This window comes from Lates calcarifer, unplaced genomic scaffold, assembly GCF_001640805.2.
Source record: "Lates calcarifer isolate ASB-BC8 unplaced genomic scaffold, TLL_Latcal_v3 _unitig_950_quiver_259, whole genome shotgun sequence".
Taxonomy (NCBI): domain Eukaryota; kingdom Metazoa; phylum Chordata; class Actinopteri; family Centropomidae; genus Lates; species Lates calcarifer.
Genome location: NW_026118117.1, coordinates 1,430,866 through 1,453,087, shown reverse-complemented (window position 1 = coordinate 1,453,087; position 22,222 = coordinate 1,430,866). Strand labels below are relative to the sequence as shown.

Genomic DNA, 22,222 nt, shown 5'->3' with positions numbered 1-22,222 from the left:
TGAGTATCAGTCACGCCTTTGGTGAAATGTGCCTCACCCAGTGTGGTGAGCCAACGGGCTATGGCGGCGTAGATTTCATCTAAGATGATGATAATGATGAGGTTGATGATGGCGGCAGTGGTTTTGACAGTGGCTCTGATGTTGGACCGTGCTGCAGGGTAGTTGCTTATGTGCAGGGCAGCCTTAATGCTAATCCGGTACAGGATGACCCCAAAGACTATGGCAAACGTCACAGCAATCTAAAAGTAAGGAGGAGGAGAACATCAAATTTGACAATCTGAGAGGCTGACAATAAGAGTCTGTGTGGGTGACACATGTTGAATAAGACACTGTTACTCGGCAGTTATATTTTCAAAAACATTTACCTCAAAATGTATTGGATTTCTTTAAATCTGAACAATCAGTAGGGATAAGCAAAAGAAGAATTGTATTATAATCATTATATAAGAAAGTTGAAGTCCTGTAGAGAGAGCTGAAGTCAAGAATATGTTGAACATGTTGAAATGTGCCAAGAAAAGGACTGTTGTTCTGATAATGCATGTTGCTACACAGTAGCTTTCTGCTATCCAACTTAAGCCTGATAACACCTGGTCAGTTGAATGATGCTTTCTATGGACAGTAGCTAGGATTTGTGCACAAAAGTTACTGGATTTGTTGCTTGCTGCTTTTTTAAGAAAATGTTGCTAAAGGGCCTATGGGGAAACTCCCAACACTCCAGCCGGCCAACCAGTGTTTTACCTTCTTCACTCAGTCAGTCAATCAGTGACAGACATTCGTACGAAAAAGGAGAAATAAGAGATTTGTTAGCATTGGGGCTTGGCATTTTCAGGTATTTTGGAAGCAGGAACCAAATCCAAAATAGATACCGCTAATAGAACCCAGCTCTAATAACCAAAGGAAAAAAACCCATGTGAAATACATAGGTAATTGTTGCCAGCTTGATAAACATTTCATGTCTGTTTTCATTATGGGAAATGAATCCATATTGTGAATCATGTTTAATTACCTCATTTGAAAGTCAAAATCTTAACATTTTAAAAGTTTAAAATTGTTTTCACTTGGTTGTTCAAAGAAAACATCTGAACTAGAACCGTGCTCTCCCTGACTGCTGTGTTGCCTGAGTATGGGATTATCTCAGAGTGATTAAAAATAACATTACTGCTTCAGATGTCATGTACAGTATGTATTAGAAATACATGGTGATATAACACTGAAGGGAGACTCACCATGAAGCACATCGTGACCACAGTAGTCAGGTAAGCTGGCAGTCTGTCTGTACACGTCAGCTTCACCTTCTCACCCTAAACCACACAAACACACACACACACACACAGAGAGAGAGAGAGAGTTATATGAGGGACATAAAATACACAGCATATCTGTAACATTAATCTGACCTCCAGTTGTGTGTTAGAGCTGTGTGTACTATGTGGGTACTATGTGTGTCTCTGCTGCCACAGCCTCTTCTTGTCCTTTGCAGCTCGTTTTGCCCTGGGCACACAGATGCACACAGCACACACACCATAAACATACACTGTGTGGCTCTAGTGGAGCACAGCTAATTCTGCCCTGAGCTATCATGTCACATTGAAGCCCACTGAGAAATGGGTCAGGAAGCCCAAGTGACTGTGTGTGTGTGTGTGTGTGTGTTTGTGTATGTGCCTTCTTGTGTATTTGATGAAGAGAAAGATGTGACCTTAGTACAAGACAAAATGCAAATGGAGGATAATTGACACTGTATGTCTTGATTCATTATCTAAGCTTGTACTAGCTTCTAAACCCACCACTTGCCTTCTTGACCCTTTACCAGGTAAACTCTCTAAAGATCTCTGGCCAGTCTTGGGCCCTGCAGTGCTGAATATTGTGAATCTATCGTTGACGACTGGCACTGTTCCTTCTAGCTTTAAAACAGCTGTGGTTAAACCTTTACTTAAGAAACCACACCTTGATCCTGGGTCTTTGAGCAACTATTTGTTTCAAATCTTCCATTCTTCTCTAAAATACTAGAAAAAGTTGTGTCTCAGCAGCTTTCAGCCCACTTAGCTGATAATGATCTTTTCAAACCTTATCAGTCTGTCTTTAGGGCCTTTCATGCTACTGAAACAGCACTTGCTAAAGTAGTAAATGATCTGCTACTCTCTCTGGATTCAGATTCCACCTCTCTGCTCCTCTTACTTGATCTTAGTGCAGCCTTTGATACTATAGACCACTGTATACTCATGGACCGACTTGAAAATAGATTTGGAATCTCTGGCCTGGCCCTCAGCTGGTTAAAATCTTACTTATCTGACAGAACTCAGTGTGTCTCTTGTAATAACATCACAGGTCTGCTTGTCTTCTGTGAAAAGCTGGATGTCTCGAAACTTCCTGCTTCTTAACTCAGACAAAACTGAAATGCTGGTTATTGGCCCGGAGCGATAGAGACACCAGTTTGATTAAGTAACTATATCCCTTGACAACTGTGTGATTTCTCAAAGTACAACAGCCAAGAATCTGGGTGTCACATTTGATCCTGCTCTTTCTTTTGATCAGCAAATTAAAGACATTACAAAGACCGCCTTTTTTCACCTACGAAATATAGCTAGGATTCAGTCTTTTCTTTCAATGGCAGATGCTGAAATTCTAGTTCACGCCTTTGTTTCTTTCTTCTTCTCCTTCTTTGATTATTGTAATGTTTTGCTTTCAGGGCTACCATTTGCTAGCACTAAAAGTCTGCAAATGGTTCAGAATGCTGCAGCTAGAATGCTAACCAAGTCGAGAAGGTTTGACCACATTACTCCAGTTCTAGCTTCCCTTCATTGGCTCCCTATTCATGTTAGATCAGACGTTAAAGTTGTCCTAATGACTTATAAAATTCTAAATGGGTTAACCCCCTCATACCTGTCTGATCTTCTTAACCCTTATATTCCCTCCTGTCCTCTGCGTTCTCAGAGTGCAGGGCTGCTATCTGTCCCCAGAGTTAAAAAGAAGTCAGCAGGCTGCACGGCCTTCTCCTATCAGGCCCCCTTCCCATGGAACAATCTCCCTACTGATATTAGACAGGCTGACTCAGTTGAGGCCTTTAAATCCAAACTAAAAACTCATCTTTATGCCTTAACTTTCGGTTAGCATATTATTCTGATTCTTATTTCAGGTTGCCATTTTTCCTTCGGCGGATTGGGTCAGTATCAGTGCATCAGTTAAGCTTAGTAGTAAATGTTGTCCATGATGTCCTGCCGACGAGATTAATGTAAACTGCCTTAATATCACTGCATCACTCTAACTGTGTTCCTCAAGCACATCAGTGCCCAGGCTGTGCTTCTCTCTCTCTTCTACTGTCTCTTACTGCAGGGTTCTGCCTCTGGAGCTGTAGAGTCTCCTGCTGCTCCCATGATCCAGCTCAACCCATGATGCTACAACATTTAAAGATTTATTAGTGTTAGTGTTAGTGGTAGTGTTATCGCTATTAATGTTTCACTGTTCTGTCATTATTATTCCTTTAGCTATAATTATTATTATTATTATTTATATTTTGACTTAGTCTGTGTATCTGCAATGTTGTATTTCTCTTACCCCATACCCCCACTCCACCCCTCTCTCTGTCTAAACCCAACTGGTCGAGGCAGATGGCCGCCCACCCTGAGTCTGGTTCTGCTTGAGGTTTCTGCCTCTTAAAGGAAGTTTTTCCTTGCCATAGTCACCTAGTGCTGCTCATGGTGGGATCTGTTGGGTCTCTCTGTAAATTTTATAAGATAAAGAGTATGGTCCAGACCTGCTCTATATGTACAGAGCCTCAAGATGACTGCTGTTGTGAATTGGCGCTATATAAATAAAATTGACTTGACTTGCCAGCTGTCAGTGTATGTATATATGGTACAGTCAGCTCTTTCTTTGAGTATTCAAGAACACTCTGTTGCTTAAAGATTCCCTCTGGAGTGTTTGACATCCAGTGCTGTGGAGCAGTTATTGTTGTTACTGTTGTTGTTTTTTAATGAGAAACCAAGATCTGCCTAAGAATTAAATAGATATAAAACTAAGGGCAAGGTTAAGATTTACAGGTGTCAAATTGCTGTTACAGGGCAGCACGGTGGTGGAGTGGTTAGCACTGTCTCTATAATAAACATCTACATGTGCAAAACCACTAATACTAACATTTTAGTTATGTAAATATTTGATATGACATGAAGCTGACTGCCACTTCATTTAAGAGCCACATGCCATCTTCATTAGACCCTTGTTGATTTAACTGGATTTGTTGTTGGATAGTCCTTTCTACAGAAAATGAGCTACCATTTATATTTAACTAATCAGTGATCAATTATCAGATGGACCAATTAAAATAATACTAGGATGGCTAATAAAATTACTACATAGCAGGAAATGAAATATTAACATGGATGATGACAATGAGTTAAGAAAAATATTAAAGACAATTGTTGGATGAGCCATATACAAAATAAACAACAGCAAGTGTCAGATCAGTATAAGTGAATGATCAGGATCAAGAATAAATTTCTCTTTATACCACACATTTTCATAAAATATTGGCAGTATCAACAACACAACATTTACTGCCTTTGCCATTCATCTGACTGTGTATGTATGGTTTAACACAGTTAAAATGCTACTAAATGATTTTTACCTTTGGGGTTGAATGTTCCAGTCTCATTGTCTTTTGCATGACCTGGAACTCATACTCTGCTCGGTTGTGGTCCTGGAAGAGAAACCAGTTTCAATGATACAGTCAGTGAACATGGCAGTAAACAGAGAACATTCTTATGGAATTTCAGAATGAAGACAGAAATGAAATTAACAGCCTTTCTGTGTGAGGTTTTGCTAAATGAGGGTAGTGTATTTAAGTGCACGTACAGTGCTCTATGCAAGAAAAGAGAGAAATGCACTGACCCACCATGAAAAGATTCAGTAGAAGGCATAAAACTAAAAGCAAATTGTAGTTTGAAGTTGGAATAGTACAACAATACAACAATACCAAGAGTCAGCTTTTAACTCATAGAACACAGGCTGCAGTTTGTGTTTCATTGCTACAGTTGTTTTACTGTGAGTAAAAGCTTGTCATAATTTTTTATGATGGAATATTTGTTGTTGAATCAGATAACTAGATTGATACAATCTCTGTGTGACCAGTACAAGTTGTTCCAGTACATGTTTAGCTTTGTTTAGCCCAAGGAGTGGAAGCTGTTAGCAGAATGCAAGTCTAGAGCACCATAGAAAAAAAAAAACTCACATATTTAGCAATCGCTTTTCAGCACAATAAAAAGACAGAGTCTCATTTTTACATAAAAAGATACAACTTATTAATAAAACCAGGGCTGCTGATGGTCAACTAGCTGGAGTGAGATTTTCATGATGTTTTGGTCAGTTATGCTGAATGATAGTGATGTTAGCCAAAGTTATATTTGATGTGATTGTCACCCTTTTTTGCAAATACATTCACCTGGGATATCCATGCTACAACAGCTAAATTCACAACCCATCTTTATGCTATATCAGGCTATCTGAGGCTATCCCTATAAGTGTGTCTGTAGTAGACACAAATACTGGTATCCATCTGACTCTGGGTTCATTTTACAAGGCTTAGCCCATATTTTGTATCATTTCTTCTATTTGACTTTGAATGTACTGTATAACTTCACTTTTGCACTGTGTGTGCTGCCTGTCTTATGGAGTGGAGAGTATAGTTGTGTCTGTTTAACAGGGAACAGGAGAACAACCATGAGAGCCATAAGGAGAAGATAGAGAAGGGAACTATGAGTCAACAGTCCTGTCAACCTTACTGCCATCAGTGGACACAACAACAGCTACATTATTGTGTTGAGAGGCCACAGGAATAGCCAGCATAGAGGAGCTAAAAGAGCAAAGAGATGAAGATGTCAAATGAAAAGACCTCAGGCTGACTGTTAGACACCTTGAGGGAGAAAAGTTTAGTGTTAGGTGACCGCATCCGCAGAAAAGATCTGAAAAATTAAGTCAAAGTAAAAGAAGGTAAGTTTAAATATGAAAGATGGCAAAAGGTAAATTAAGTTGGATCCAAACCTTATGTTCCTCCTGTAAAATACAGAACACAGACAAAAACATAGAGAGAGATGTCAGTCAGCAGTCACTGTGTCTGAAGATTAAAACATGTCACTTTTAGAGCAATACAGAAAAGTGACAAAAAACAAACATTCTTTCATCAAAAGGCACCACACTGTTCCTTTTCATTATGATTTTTGAAAGAGAACATTTAATACTGATGTCTGAGGCTGATGTTTGTGTGGGAACATTTTAGTTGAGGGCTGACTCACGACAGAGCACGCACAAAAGACAGAGAAGGTACATTCATATGCATATCCTGACCTGTGCCTTTATGTCAGCCTTATTACATTGTGACTGTGCTTTTAAGTTAAGTGCACTGAAAAACATTTGTAATCTTCACGTTAATGAAAGAGTCATAATGAGTTGTTACTAGGAAATGAAATATTATTTGCAAATGAATGGTTCAGCTGGAGTTTATGGAGTTTATAACTGATTATTATAGAATGATGAAGAGGGAGGGGCAGCAGGTCCTGGGCAGTTCTTCCATTTCAGTTTTTTCCTCTAACAATATCATGAATGTTACAAACAGGACTAACTTGTATATGTTATGGCCCCCAGTTTGAATTATTAAAGCTTTGTTTCTGAAGATGCACATTTTATCTGTGATTTTGGCATGGTAGATGCCAAAGAAAATGACAATATCCCAAGACCCTTGGGAAGAAGCCAAGGGCTCAAATCAGAACAGTAGCAGATTCAGAAAGTGTTGAAATTGAAAAGAAAACACAGCACCATAGTTGCTGAATTCATCTAGCCAGTTCTTGGCTAGTTAGCTTAATTTAGTTTCTTATTTAGTGTAAGGACATGAAAATGAAATCAGACTGACCATCTAGCTCTCAGCAGGAAAGACAATAATCTCCCACTCAGTAATTCCCCCTTGTGAATGTGTATCTTTCGGGATGTATGTAAAATAAGTTATTTGTGGAGTCGCCTCACCTCCTCCTCCTCTCCAAATCCTGTCAGGTCCCAGATATAGTTGAGTCGCATCTGTCGTCTCTTCCAGTGCTCCATAAAGAGAACCGCTACATACACAAGCACAGACATAACAAACTAAACACAGAATCAAACATACCTGTACTACATGTCTATGGACACTTTTCTCTATATACACTACCAGTGTGTGAACAGGCACTCTTTCATATTGTCAGTCTTTCTTAAAATATGGTGTATCTAAAATATTTGAGATAAACATGCACAAATATGTGCATTCAGTAAATATGGCTAGGAAGTGACTCTAATTGATAAGGTGACAACATTTTTTGTAGACTTGTCAATAATGTACACTTTACCCATCTATAAACAGGGTTCCTTTTGTATAAATTCCTTTTGTATAATTGTTTTACTATTGCAATGATGCAGTTTCCCAATAAGGATACCTACATACAGTTTCATGGTATTCTCCCTAATGAGGTCTACAATTGGTGAATCCAGATGGCTGCCGTGCTGTGACTCTGTCAGACACTAGCTTCATTTAAACACATAACACCTCCCTGATCTGAGGCCCTGCTACTGTTAACAGATGGCAGTGTGGCTTGGCAGGACATCAGAGGAAGACCTGCTGTGTGTTTATTCAGGAGTTACCTTTGTGATTCCTATTGTAAATTTCATGTGTAAATTCCATGTTTTCTGCCAGAATTGTACTGAAGGGTTTAAATGCTATTATTATTAACTGGACCTGTTCTAGCAACACTTAGCTGCACAGCCTGTATGTGTAACATTCTACTCATCTACAGGTCTTTATTGGACCCTTTGGTTGCTGTTTGTATGGTTAGACATGAACGTGTGCTTACCCCAGAGGGCCATGAAGATGGAGAAGAAGACAGTGGCTGGGTTGTCAAACAGGTGGCTAGCTCGGGCTGTACCACACGCTGTCATCAGCTTCCAGTAGCTGCAGGCACGGTCACACAGCGGACACATGGTGATGTTGTTCCTGGGATCACAAATCTCCATACTGACAACACAGGGATGGATGGAAGAGATGAATTATTCAAAAGGTAGAAGATAGTAAAATGATGGTGAAGAGAGTTTAGTTTCAGACTACATGACAAAAACATGTTAGTACCTAAAGGATGAGACATGCTGTCTTTCAAATCAAGCAAGCACCTCTGTATGACTGATCATACTTATAAAATATATAATATAACAGTATAGTGCTATGCAATGTGATATTAACATTAGTTTTGACATAGTCAATTTTGTGCAAAATCAGTGGAGAAAAATGCCTTTGGATAATGCAGCAAATTAAAATATGTTAAAACCAATTTCTGAATAAATGAATACAATAATGTATTTAACTAGATAGAATGCATTTCCTGTGGAAAATGCGTGTGAATGCTTTGCATTCGCACTATTGCTCTTCAAATCATTATCCATATTAGTAATACTATTTAAAAAATCTATAACCACCCAGGCGACAGCTCTACCGGTTGCGCCACTGAAGACCACAGGATACTGGGTGGTGGTAGAATTAATTGTAGTGGTAGTAAAATTGCAAGCTTGCATAAATAGCAAAATTGCAAAAAGCGTAAAATATTCATAATGATCTCTATTATTATTATTGTGTAGATAAAGTTGATACCGACCACAGTATCGCAGTTTAAAAACTGGCCTGGTTTGGGTGTTTTATGAACAGAGAGAGAGAGCCAGATAATATGGAGATGAATGGAGCAGGTGAGGGCTCTTCTTGATGATCAGAGGCTGCTACGGCAAAAAAAAAACGTGAATACTTTGGTCGCACTATTGCTCTTCAAATCTTTATTAATATTATTATTAGTAATACTATTTTTTAAAAATCTATAACCATCCACTGCTGAACTCAAACCAGCAACCTCATGACTGAGAGGCAACTGCTCTACCAGTTGCGCCACTGAAGACCACAGGGTCCTGTGTAGTGCTAAGATCAATTGTAGTGGTAGTGAAATTGCAAAAACAGTATAAATAGCGCAATTGCAAAAAGCATAAAATGTTCATAATGCTCTCTGTTATCATTATTACAGATGAACATTAGTGTGAATGCTTCAAGCATTCACACTAATGTTCTTCGATTTTATTATTATTTTTCTGTACCTTTTTTGGTCCCTAACTAGTCCCACACGCTTTATGCTACCATTCAGGTATGAAAACGTTCAGCTTCTTCTGGACTTTCAGGGATGTATTCAACTTTTCTGATTCTATGCTTTTATGATTTTACATGAATTTTTTTGAATTTTATTCAACTTTTTGCAACTGTTTGTGCTTTTATGCTAATTTGCTATTTATAACAATTTTGCAATTTTGCAATTTTGCAATTTTACTATCACTACAATTGCTTTTACTGCAAGGCTTTGCCCTGTGGACTTCAGTGGCGAGATCGGTAACGCAGATGCCTACCAACCCAAGGTCTCATGTTCAAGCCCCTACCCATACAAATATCAAAAGCCCCTCCTGAGAAAAGCAATGATAACAGTTATGATAATAATAATAAATATTGTTATGAATATTTTATATTTTTTGCAATTTTGGTATTTATGCAATTTTGCAATTTTACTACCACTACAATTCATTGTAGCACCAGACAGTATCCTGTGGTCTTCTGTGGCGCAACGGGTAGAGCAGTCACTTATAAATCATGAGATTGCCAGTTTGAGTCCAGCAGTGGGCAGTTGTACTTTTTTAAAAAATTGTATTATTAATAATTTATGTATTTATATGATTTATTGTCATATATCATGTGCACACAAACAAAGAAAACTTTTATTATATATATTATATTATATATTATATATTTAGTATATTATTATTATTATCAGTGTCTGAAGCAGGGATTGAACCGGGAATCTTGGGATTGGGAAAGCTCCCATAGGATCCCATTCATTTTTTTATTAATAAAAAAAAATCATATAAAATCATACAAGTATAGGATAAAAAAGTTGTATACAAGCAGGAATGTCCTGAATGATACCTGAATGCTTTTAATAGCACGTTAATAGCAAGTATGTGGGACTAGTTAGATGCCGAAAAATGTACGGAAGAATAAGAATAAAGATTCGAAGGTCATTTAGAACACCCAAAGACATCCTGGAGGCAGTCAAGAACAGACTTAACTGAATTGGTAAGCCCAAATTCAGTGGACGGTGATGAGTGAGTATCATCAGCAGAACAATGAAAAGGGACATTGTGCTTATTGAAAGTAGAGTCTAAAGGGAGCATACAGTATAAAGGGCAAATAAAATGGGCCTTAAGCTGGAACTAAAGGACAGAAGAGAAAGGAGATAACTTGGGGGGGAAGGGTCTTAGGCACAGGGTGTAATACTGGATCATGCATATTTGTGTCCTCATAATGTCTTCATAAATGCCTGTGGTCTGCACAGGACAGGAATTTGCAAGAGGGCTAAGGAGTGAATTAATTGTGTGGAACAGCACTGTGAAAATATTTTTGCAATAATGCTGGGAAAATATTTTGTTCTTGACAGACTGCAGATAACTTGCAATAAAACCTTTCACTGCCTTGTGTGAAACCTAGAGCCTTTCCATTCCATCTACATTCTGGATTTCTACATATTTGCCTAATAGTACAGTCCAAGAGGTATGTGTGTGTGTGTTGTGTACCTAGGTATGTTATCATCAACAGTGGCACAGCCATACAGGAATACAATGACTCCAACGATGGCTGCAGGGATCAGCATCTGTGTGTAGACTCCTAACCAGGCAAAATACAGTCCAATCTTCTCCCCAAAATACTTCCTGTGGGACGAGATGATGAGTATTGACACATCACTGTGAAATTAACTGTCTTACTGCATTATCATTAAACCTTACCCTTAAAATTATATCATAGTCAATATGAGTAGGTCATGTTCATCAATATAATTTTTAAGGCACACCCCTTCCTGCTGTCTTTGGATGTTGGAAATAATTTTCCCATCGACCTCTGACTTCCACCACTAACTGCATTAACTTGCTTTCTGCAGCAATCTTACAAATGACAATTAAAAATGGCTACAATGATTATTTGATGTTGATGATGCTAAAACTGTTTCAGATTCAGCTCACACTCCCAGTTTCTTTCCTTCAGCTCAGCACATGACTGTATAAGAGTGTCAGCAGAGCATCAATCTGCTGGTGAGAGTCCTTGTCTATCTTCCCTGCCTTCAGGCTGGTGAAGGCAGTTAATGCCACTGTGAGAGCACCAGCCATGGAGGACATATGAGGTGGAGAAATATGTCTGTAATTCATCTGATGGGTGTGACAAGAGCACTGCTATGGTTCTGACCTGATGAGTCCAATGGGCTGGTATTTGTAGAAGACACTGTAGCTGGCCCACTCCTCATACAGCAGCTGTGAAGAGAAGCAGGAATTGATAATAAATGTTTATAAATTGTATATATAAGAGATAAGCCATTTGCACATATTTCTGTTTTAAGTATTGTATTTTATTAAGTCTGCTACTGATGATGTTTGCTGATAAATACATAGGATGCACAGTATATTCTGTAGTATAGTTTGATATCTGGTAATTTAGCAGCATTCTGTTATGGCAAGCCCAGATGCTAGAATCAATGTTTTTATTGATACTCATGGTTTGGTTGGTTATGCACTTTAATATTTAAATAAAAAAATATTTTGGTTTATCAGTGGAAATGGTTGCATCATGCTCTCCCTCACCTGACACTGAAGTGCAGCCATCATGAAGCTGTGGGATGCACACTGGGCTCTCCTGAGAGAGCCTAATGTCGCTGTGACACTTTATAGTTAAATAAAAAAAAAAACTGCACGCAAGCTGCAGCAGTTCAGCCATGTAGACACGCAGGTGAAGCAGTGTGGACTAGTTTACAGACCATGTTATCTCTTGATTTACATTCTCTTGATTAAAGAGAAATAAATGTATTGTAAATGTAAATGTAAATTATTTCATTAATGTAATTACACTTAATAATGCTGCCTTGCTAGCTAATAATCAGCTCAACAGTGGTATCTGAAGTTACTGCAGCTCACTTCATGCTTCACAGAGAAAGGCTGTCTGTGGTCATGCACAAATGAATTAAAATCTGGGATGAATTGTATCTTGTGTGTACCAATTAGCATTTTTAGCACTCATTGTGGTAAAACTTTTGATTGTTTGGGGTCAGAAATCTTCTTTAAAAGTCTACATTACTGGAATGATGGTATAAGTTACAGCAAAATGCCACTATCCGCTGTATTAGGAACACAGGCAGGTGATAGGTGATTGGATTATGCATTGATGAAATTATAATTCCTTGCAGTATTAATTCTGGTCATGTGCTATAATTTATAATGTTCCATAGTAAATTTATTTCTGTGCAAATACGTGCTGTGTGATACAGACTTTATGACTACCATCAAATAACTGGCTGAATTTGCGCTCCATGTATGTGCTCTGTTCCCACTACTGCCTTGCAAATAGCACATAAATCACTGTGAAAGGGTCGAACATTTTCAAACACAATCACACACTCCATTCACAGGCAGAGCAGCAAGGCAACAAATGACGGTTTTTAATCACAAGAGGCAGGCACAGAGGACCGTTTGACAGAAGATCACAGCAGATTAGGTCCTTCAGAGAACACGTGAGGAAAGTCTATTTCTTTACCTTAAACATGTACACACACACACACACACACACATATATATATATATATATATATATATATATATATATATATATATATATATATATATATTTTTTTTTTTTTTTTTTTTTTTTTTTCCTGATGCTTGAGAACAGAGCCTGTTGCCTTAGTGACACACAGCCTACAGTATAATTATGGAGAGTGTTAGCAGGGGAGGAGATGACTTCAGACTCAGCGTGAGCTTTTGTTTTCTTTCCCATTGCCTGGTTAATTTTATTCTTATATAGTAGGAGGAAAAGGCTCAAAAATGTTGTTATTTTAGCATGGTTATTTGTCATGCTTTGTTCCTCTATTAAACAATACTGAATGGTATAACTGATTCAATGGCATGTTTCAGTCATTTGTAGATATTGTATAACTATGTTGCATTCAGGGTGTAGAAGAACAGAAGCCCTTCTAAACTCACTTACACCGAGTGACAATTTCACTTTCAAAATAAAACACCTTCTCATCAATCTTTATGAGGAAAATGTACCATTTTGCTTCCTTAGTTTGACCTGGCATTTTCCTGTGATGGAAAGGAGGTACAATATTGTGTGATCATTTCTGTGTATATCGCCTGCATTTATTGTCATATATCATGTGTATACAAACAAAGAAAACTTTAATTATATCTAATGCAAACCTGTACTTCCACAGTTGGTAATGTACCCTGGTTCATGGAAATTTACATACTTTTTATTCTGAGTCTTCTTGTCACCAAAGAGCAGAAGGTATGCTCCAGACATCAGCGGTTCTGGAGCTGCCCTTCTGACTATGGGTTATACTAACTTTACACCTTGTATGTATCTCCTGTTACAAAAAGCTATAGAATCTGGGGAAGTCCAGGGCTTGGGACAGTAATAAAAAGATAGAAAAGATAGTCAGAAAGACTTAATCAAACTGAGAGTTAAAAAAAAAATCAGAATCAGAATTGAATTTCTTTTGATAATTTAAGTCTTTTTTATTGTCATTTCCATGATATGTCCCACATCTCTTTTCAGAGATCTGACATCAAGTCAGACATCAGAAGCCCTGGAGAGGCTATAACATCTAGCAGCTAAAATGCACCAATCAGAAAACACCATTCCACTGCTCTGGTTTGCCTTGTCTGAATAGCATTAGGGAAATTGCACTTGTAATTGAAAATAAAGGCAGAGCAGTCCAATTTCAGCCTACCAGCTGTGTTTGGGCTGAATGATGAATGGGTATTTGTAAATGGACTGACAGTGTTGATGTGGCGACATCTGATTCAAATTATTGACTTACCTTCCTGTCATTAGGTTCTGCATTTACCCCCTCAATATCTCCCTGTAACAAACATACATGCACACACACAGACACCCATACACAGTTTAGGTTTCATTTAAAATATAAATATAAAATATACTTTGGTCATCAAACGTGAATAATGCACTTAATTAACACAAAAATTATGAGCTGCTATTTGTGAGAAACCCGAAAGTCATCCTGGTCACAGATATCATTATTTTACAGAAATTACAGAGTACACGTAGCAGATGCTTTGTTGTTTTTCATATTAGAAACTCACTCAATTGGAATAATTCTCTTTGGAAATAAATGGGAGATAATCAATTGTTCTGTGGCAGGGAAGGAAGTGTGATGGTGATACTCACGTCATGCAGGGGATAAGCGGACATGTAGACACCATTGGCTAGTAGACTGGTGATCCCTGTCAGAAGGCATATTCAGGAGGATTGTAATTCAGGAAGAGACACACACATACAGAGAGAGAGAGCAGTGATGTAAAAGTCAGCAGAATAACTCTGGAGGAACATGCACCCAGAGGGTTAAACCCAGAAATGACTTCGTAATGGAGGGGGAGGCAGCTGAAGAATTGTATATGTAAGAGGAAGTTTCCCAAGACATACATATAAACATCCATCACGGAGTCTGTCTGTTGACAGGAAAACAGGAAACATACATGAAAGGATAATTCAAGTTTATTAGAATTTAGGTGGGGATGCCCCCATAGCCAAATGGTTTGGGGCAAAACTGACGGTAAGTAAGTATGAGAATGCTGCTAAAAATCTGTCTTTGCACAGGAAAATGCCTACATGACTGCAACAGGCACAATTAAACCATGAAGTGTACCTCTAAACTGTGATAACTGTTTAATAATAACTAATCCTAATAACTAATCTGTCCCTCCATTTTCAGACACCATCTTTGCCTGAATCCCCAGCTTTTCCCTCTGGTCATCGCTTCATGAGTGCAGTTTTATGACCTACCATTTCCTTCCACTGATCATTAACCAGCTTCATCACTCCTCAGTGTCATGTCTCAGTCCTCAAATCAGAACATCCATCATCCTAGTGTACCTCAGTGGTATTTACTTCTGTATCAAACTGCTTTTTGGTGCTCCCTTCCATTTCTCATCTTAACTAATTAATTAGTTAATGAAAGGTTAATTATTATTTTTTAAGTAATTGATAATTTTTTAACTAATTGATTAACTAATTAATTAGTTAATCAACGGCCGTTGCATTCAAACCCTCTGCAAGATACCTGTCCCCTTATTTTGATTCAACCCTCAAATCGATGTTCCTCTTACCATTATTCGTTTCTTTATTCCTCACAGCACAAAAGCCTCTTCAACATTTCTATCCACTCCCTAGACAAAACTTGACCTCTTTCACCGCATGTTACTCTTCTATTTCAACTCATATCTGAGCCCTTTAAACCCATTTAACCTATATAAACTAAAGATTGGTCCACCTTCTTCACAAAACCGGATCTTTATCTGTGAATAAAGCAGAGTCATTATGCACCTTTGGTTTCACTACCATATCCTTCAGTCAGGGATTTCTTCCAGATTATATTCAAGGAAATCCCAGACCACACCATCAAAGTCCCTCGGTTGCTGGTCTTCCTAAGCTTACCACAGCTCATTGAGATGTGCCCCCACGCTGAGTCTCAACCCTTGAGTTCCTAGATGTTCCAGCCACGACATTACTGTGTTCAGCCCCTGTTAATACCTGTACAACCAATCCCCTTTCATCCTTCCCCTCAACCCCAATATCATACCACCATACTTGACCCTCATGTAGTCCTTCCAGAATCCTCTAACCTTTCCAAATGTTGTGGTCTTGTTAGAGAACCTGCTGTTGATGGGAGGATTTATATTGCACGTTCCTGCCTCAAAAACAAATAATTTCATATAGCTCTTAAGAAACTGTCAAGCTCAGCTAAAGCTAAAACTCTCATCAGTTATCTGTCACTTTCAGTCAACACTGTGTTGTGAAGATGACAGAAAATTTGCGGACAGGTAGCTTAAGTCTGACATCATAGTAGCACAGTGTCATGATGACACTGGCCACCCTCTCTGAGGGGCCTCAATCTGCGCAAAATATCACGTCTGTTTAAGTAAAGAGTCAGGAGGAATTATCAATATAACAAGATTTAGTCCATTTCAAGCAAATCCAGCCATTAGTTTTGAAGATATTGTTGGTCAAAGGAGATATAAGAAGAAATATCACAGACAGGTAGAGATGATCCCTCACCCTGGTCTCCTCTGAGGTAGCAATTACACTATACTACAATGAGAAAAGGGCCCAGATTAATTGCATATTGATTTATTCTGTGTTAGAGATAATTGTAAAGGTCTTACCCATGGAGTACTTGGCTCTGGTGCATCTTGTCCTCTTCAGCACCTCATAAACCTGATGTAACAAACAAAGACACTCATGTTTAACTAAGCAGTTTCAGGCATGAAACATGAGGATATAGATATAGAGGAGAATGTGTTGTATATGACATATATTTTATCGGTATGATGGCACAAGTGAAATTGAGAGAGGGAAAATGAGGCAGGCAAACAGTCAAATTTTGTAGATCTGTAGCTAAAGATCAGTTCCACAGTGTTTTATTGATGAGAGCTGAGACTCAGCTGTGAGCTAATGACTGCTGTGATTGAGGAGCTTCATCCAATAATGAGAAGTCAATCACATTACCTAGTCACTAGTCAGGCACTGCAAAGCACTGTGTAGGTATATGTGTGTATATCAATGAAGCAGCATATGTATGACACAGATTCACAGGATGTGTTCGTTTTTCATGGTAGCCCTTCCCATACAGCAGTGGTTCTCAACCTTTGTGAGAGTCAAAGAGTGCATGCACATGGGTTTCTGATTAGGCACACAAATAAACCTCAAATAAACAAGCAGCTATAGCCAGTTTGCTTTCTATAAACCAACCTGATTCTGGGGCTTTGACTCAAAAAGTTGAGAACAATTGCCATACAAAGTTGTTAAATCTATGTAGATACAGATAGACTTATTTGCCTATCATTAAAGAGGGCACTTTATAAACACAAATTATGCACATGCTGTCATTTTACTGAATTACACACTTTTTCCTTTTTTCTGGAATTCTCATGTGTCCTCCTGTAGAAGATATCTTCTGACCACCCATCTACTGAAATCAATACTTACAATCGAGCTCCTGGTCTTGCTGTCAAAGAACTTGTCCCTGTCAGACAGATCAAACCTGGTAACAAAAAGCAAATCAGGATTAGTTATAGTTGCAGATGAAGAGAAAGAGACAAGAAAGATGAATGACACTCAATCTCTACTGAGTTCTATGCTGCTGACTAATATTAGTAATATAATGCTGAAGTGGTTGTTGTGCCTGACAGCTACCACCTTTAGGGTGTGTTGCGTCCATCCAATCCAACAGCACTCAGTGTGTCATGGACTTAGTTGCTGTAAAAACACTGTAGCTGTCATTGTCTCTGTCTCTCTCTCTCTTACTCACTCTATCAAAGATCCTTAAAGAGATGCAAGTCCATGAGAATGTTTGACCAAAGGCTGGGCTGAGCTTGGGCTAAACTGATTCAGAGTCTGACAGTATGGTAACCGTCCCACAGGGTTGTCTTTATTTGTGTTTTAGAGCCTAAATTAGAAAATAACATTTTATTTCTCTGATTGACTGCTTTGCTCTTGATAACATCACTCTCTCTCTAACCCTAACCCTAACCCTAACCCAGCATATGTTCATGCATAAATACAACAAAATGGAGCCTAAGTCATTATGTTTCAGTGCAGTGGACACAGATAGCAACGGGTCATCCCTGTCTGTGCTCCTACCACCAACTGAAACAAAAGCTCTAGAAGTTCTTGTTGGCTCAATCAGTCAACCCTGTTTCCTGCTAATTATATTTATAGGCAGTTAATCTACAATTTATATATATAATTTATATTTATCTAATTTTCTTATGCTATTCAACTCTTTCTGTAGTTAGCCTTCATCAAATTAGGTTTGCTACCATACAGTTTTTGAAACAATCTTAGCATTAGGGGCTAACCTGTTATTGTTGCCTTATTAACTAAGGTCCTAGATTAGCATCTAGTCTATCTTAGCTTACTAGCTTCACTTCTACTCACCAACAGTTAATATAGTGTCTCTTAGAGAGAGATGTGTTTATAAGTGAGCAGATATTAAAGTTGTAAAAAAAAATTAAATGTTGATTATGATATTTATTTTATTTTTATTTTATTATTATTTAACCTTTATCTAATCAGGAAGGTCCCATTGAGATTAAGAGTCTTTTTTCAATTGAGACCTGGCCAAAACAGATTTTAGCTTCATAAGCAGTTAAGTTGAAAATTCAATTCAATTCAATTCAATTTTATTTATATAGCGCCATATCACAACAACAGTCATCTCAAGGCACTTTTCATATAGAGCAGGTCTAGACCGTACTCTTTAAAATAGGTATTTACAGAGAGAGACCCAACAAATCCCACCAAGAGCAAGCACTAGGCGACAGTGGCAAGGAAAAACTTCCTTTTAAGAGGCAGAAACCTCGAGCAGAACCGGACTCAGGGTGGGCGGCCATCTGCCTCAACCGGTTGGGTTAAGAAGGAGAGAGAGGGGGAGAGTGGGGAGAGGGGGTAGAGAATAGCGAAAGAAGAACAATGCCATATTAAGGGAATTTGCCTTTAATTCTTTAATTTTGGATTTAAAATCTTTTAATGAGATTCACTAGCTATGAGCTTCATGTCCTTCTGTAGTGTATACCAGGTGCAGAATAGATAAAACACCTTTTTTCCAATTCCCACACAGAAAGCAAAAAGAAGCTGTAGGAACACAGAGACTATTGTTCTGCATGATGTGTCTTTACTTAGTGTTGTCAAAGAAACTTGACATGAATTTGACAACTCAAGTTATTTATGAGTTGAAAAAATGCTTGTGACTACTTTTATTCCCTGTACATGTATGGAATTCAAAAGAAAAGCACTTGGAGGTGTGTCCTCCAGTAGTGAAAGCATTTCATCAAGATGAGTGTGGGCGGCTCCTGTCAGTCAGATAGTACTGGTGCTGCTTGTTGGTCTTGACTGTAACAGTCTTCCTCCATTGGCAGACACTAGATGCTCCAGTTTGTCAGATTCAAGCTGAATGTCCCAAGAAAATAATAATGATAAAATTATAATTATTTTCAGCATGTACATAAGTGTCATGTTTTGTCCCACTCATTATAACCAGAGACATTATGACAACATTGTTATTACCTTAGACTTGGACTTAGAGACTTAGACTTGACTTTACTGATCCCTTTGGGATGACTCCCTCAGGGAAATTGAATTTCCAGCAGCTTATATATACAAAATAGGATAAAAGAATAAAATAAACAGTGCACAGTAAACTCTTACAGGATAAATAATAAACTAAATAAATAGCTAAATATACAAAGTATTGACAGAATAAAATAAGGATGAAATAAGATAAATATGGAGAACTGTATATGGCCTGTGATTAAATTAGATTATTGCACTGTGGCGGTGGATGTGGTTATTGCACACAAAAGAAGAGTGTCCAGGTCTGTATGTGAGTGAATGAGTTATTGCGCAGTAAGTGGCTACCACTCCTTCCCATCTGTCCTCTGTACCCTATCTCCTCCTCCCCCCAAGTGAGGAGTTGTAGAGCATGACGGCATGAAGGACAAAGGAGTTCTTAAGCCTGTGATGGCCTGTCATGATGAGTCCCCCAGCTTTGCTTTTTCCGCTCGCTAACTGAATATTAAACCATAAACAATGTGCTATGCCTCTAACTGATTGGTGTGTGAGTCTGTGTCAAACAATCAATGTGTCATTGTCAAGGCTGGTGCCAGCGTGAATCATAGGCAAGCATTATGAGCTTTGACACTAGCTGCTCTTTATTACAGAACCTGTCAGTATACAGTTGGCTGTCAAGCCTTCAGGGTCCCGATTTGGGGTTTTGAAACTAAGATCACCCTGATAATCTCAGGAAACTGACCTAGTGTTATTTCAAAGCTGAAGAAGATTAAGTGATGGAAAACATGTGGCGGGAGATATCCTGCTAGCTATTAGTCAGAGCTGTAAATATAGCTGTCCACTGCCTACTCTCTCCTCCATACATCCCAGGAGGCTGACGTTTATGCTAAGATATTCTTCTCTGATCACTGCCTTTGGAAGTGGTTTCAAATGTGGGGACTGAACAGGAAGCAATAGTGAGGTCATGACTTCTGTCTGCAGTTAATCCACTTAGTCGGTCTAAATGCTTTATTACAGTATTTTATCCTCAAATGCAGTGTTGAAAAAATGTCACTTTCTTTTGTAATTCAGGCTAACTGAGTTTGTTTCCTCAGGGGAGAGAAAATGGGTGGATGGGAGCTGTAGCAGAATGCAGCAGGACAGTCACACCTTAACTTTCCTGCCATGTTCTGGCCAGAGTTTGATAGGTTTGTTGGGTAATTTTTTAGTCTAATTTACACCTCTGTGGTTGTTATTTCTGCTGTAATTTCAACTGTCTCAATAATGAAAGCCTCTGGGTGGCTAAAACTGTCTATTCCAATTCTACTCTAGCTCAGAGGTGAAACAGCATGAGATTGATTTCACTGGATACCCAACTTGCCCTTTACAATCACACTGAAATAACTTAAATATAATAACTGGAAAGGATTTTCACCAACTTGATCAGGGAAAAGCTTTCATATTGACTGATATTGACTAAAGCCTATTCATTTCTTGTTCTATTTTCATTGGAATCTTCCCAGCACACTTGCTGTCAAAAACATCCCTAATAAAGAATATTACAGATATCAGTGAATATCAAACTATTGGCTTAAAAATGTACTAGTATCAAACCATAGGAAAGCTTGGGCTTCGCACTCTTCATATGTCTCTTCATCTATCTTCAAATTTTTCAATAAACTGATGTATAGACAGTAACCTGATTATGCTGTCACTCAGATATCAGATTACTCAAATAATCCCACTGTAATGTGGATAGCCATCTATGTGACAACTTCAGTAGTATGATTAATTGGGGTCAAATCATCAGTGTTCATGTAAATATTATGTATTCATGGTACGTGTTCGAAATATCTATCTGTAGCACATCAGATATTAAGGTCTGCTGAACACAAAAATCCAGTCAGTTTTTACTCACAGGTGCTGCTTCTCCCTGGAGAAAGGATGAGAGAGGGATTTGACGCTTTGCGGTCTGTTGGCATCTACTTTTGGATGGAGTGGAGCTGTGACTTTGTGAATAAACAGTCGAATTTTCTCGACCAGATTACTGCCTTGTTTCACATCGTAAACCTGCAGAGGAGGCAAAAGAACTATGTTTAGCTGGAAATGAGAGGACTCTGCATGTAGTTCCTTTAACACAGCATAACAGCTGCAACTGGATGTGATCAGAGAACAGAGGACATCTGTCAGTTTTATTCCAGTGGATCCTTTATCTATCAGGCCCTACTTTCTAGCTTTGAGATCTCTTAAGGGTTTGAATAGGCAGGATGCTCCTCTGTGTGCTTAGGTGTTTTTGTCAGTATTTAAAACAGGCTTATGTTTGACAAGAATGATTTGTAATGCATCAAAACCAGCCTGTAAGTTTACAATGGCCAGATTAAGAGAAGAGCCAGTGGCATATAAAATGGTATCATCTGCAAACAAATGTACATTTCAGTGTGGAGTGGTAGAGATGATATTTTATATATGTACAGTGATTGAAAGAGGACAAAAACTAGAACCTTGCAGGACACCTTTAGTCATTTCAAGAGCACTTGACATACCACTAGAATTGCTTAATGTACTGGTTATCTAGTTTTAAAAAGCATAGCCTGCTAGAAACGTGGTCAAAATCCTGACTGCTGAGGTTGTAATACTTTAATTGTCTCCAGAAATTTACACAGTTCACCAGGGACTCTAGGGCAGGGTTCAAACAATTTGGTTGGTAGTTTTTGACTGAGTCAGCTGAGTCAGTTTTGTGTTTTATGCCAATATCTGATACTTCTGAATTTGACAATAAGTGTAGAATAGATTAGGTTTGTACTGAAAAGTCTTCCCTTATAAACACAGAAGAGATTGTGCATCATGTCACTTGACAAAATTTTGATGGTTATTCATGCATTCTGAATTTGCTTTGAATTTCAATCAAATTCTCATTATAAAGTTGTAGAGTCTGTCGCCACAAAACACTATATGAATGCAACAAGAAACATTTATTTTCACATTTTTATCAAGTAGCACTGCAGCTCTAAGAGCCAGTTCACTCAG

The 22,222-nt window shown here is 38.3% G+C and overlaps 1 protein-coding gene across 4 annotated transcripts in view; it reads right to left on the bottom strand.

Annotated features, from left to right (window-relative positions):
* Nucleotides 1–22,222, bottom strand: part of ano1a (anoctamin 1, calcium activated chloride channel a) — a 55,284-nt gene that overhangs the window by 12,341 nt on the left and 20,721 nt on the right. For 3 of the 4 annotated variants that reach the window (XM_018672051.1, XM_018672050.2, XM_018672048.2), the window contains exons 5-17: nucleotides 21,114–21,265; nucleotides 17,135–17,189; nucleotides 16,312–16,363; nucleotides 14,318–14,373; nucleotides 13,950–13,991; nucleotides 11,324–11,388; nucleotides 10,660–10,794; nucleotides 7,863–8,023; nucleotides 7,009–7,094; nucleotides 6,034–6,045; nucleotides 4,622–4,693; nucleotides 1,227–1,301; nucleotides 38–239 (exon numbers count right to left, since the gene is read on the bottom strand). In XM_018672051.1, the coding sequence (XP_018527567.1) occupies nucleotides 38–239; nucleotides 1,227–1,301; nucleotides 4,622–4,693; nucleotides 6,034–6,045; nucleotides 7,009–7,094; nucleotides 7,863–8,023; nucleotides 10,660–10,794; nucleotides 11,324–11,388; nucleotides 13,950–13,991; nucleotides 14,318–14,373; nucleotides 16,312–16,363; nucleotides 17,135–17,189; nucleotides 21,114–21,265 (1,165 nt within the window). The remainder of the gene's footprint in view (nucleotides 1–37; nucleotides 240–1,226; nucleotides 1,302–4,621; nucleotides 4,694–6,033; nucleotides 6,046–7,008; nucleotides 7,095–7,862; nucleotides 8,024–10,659; nucleotides 10,795–11,323; nucleotides 11,389–13,949; nucleotides 13,992–14,317; nucleotides 14,374–16,311; nucleotides 16,364–17,134; nucleotides 17,190–21,113; nucleotides 21,266–22,222) is intronic. The other variant, XM_018672049.2, reaches the window with a different exon arrangement.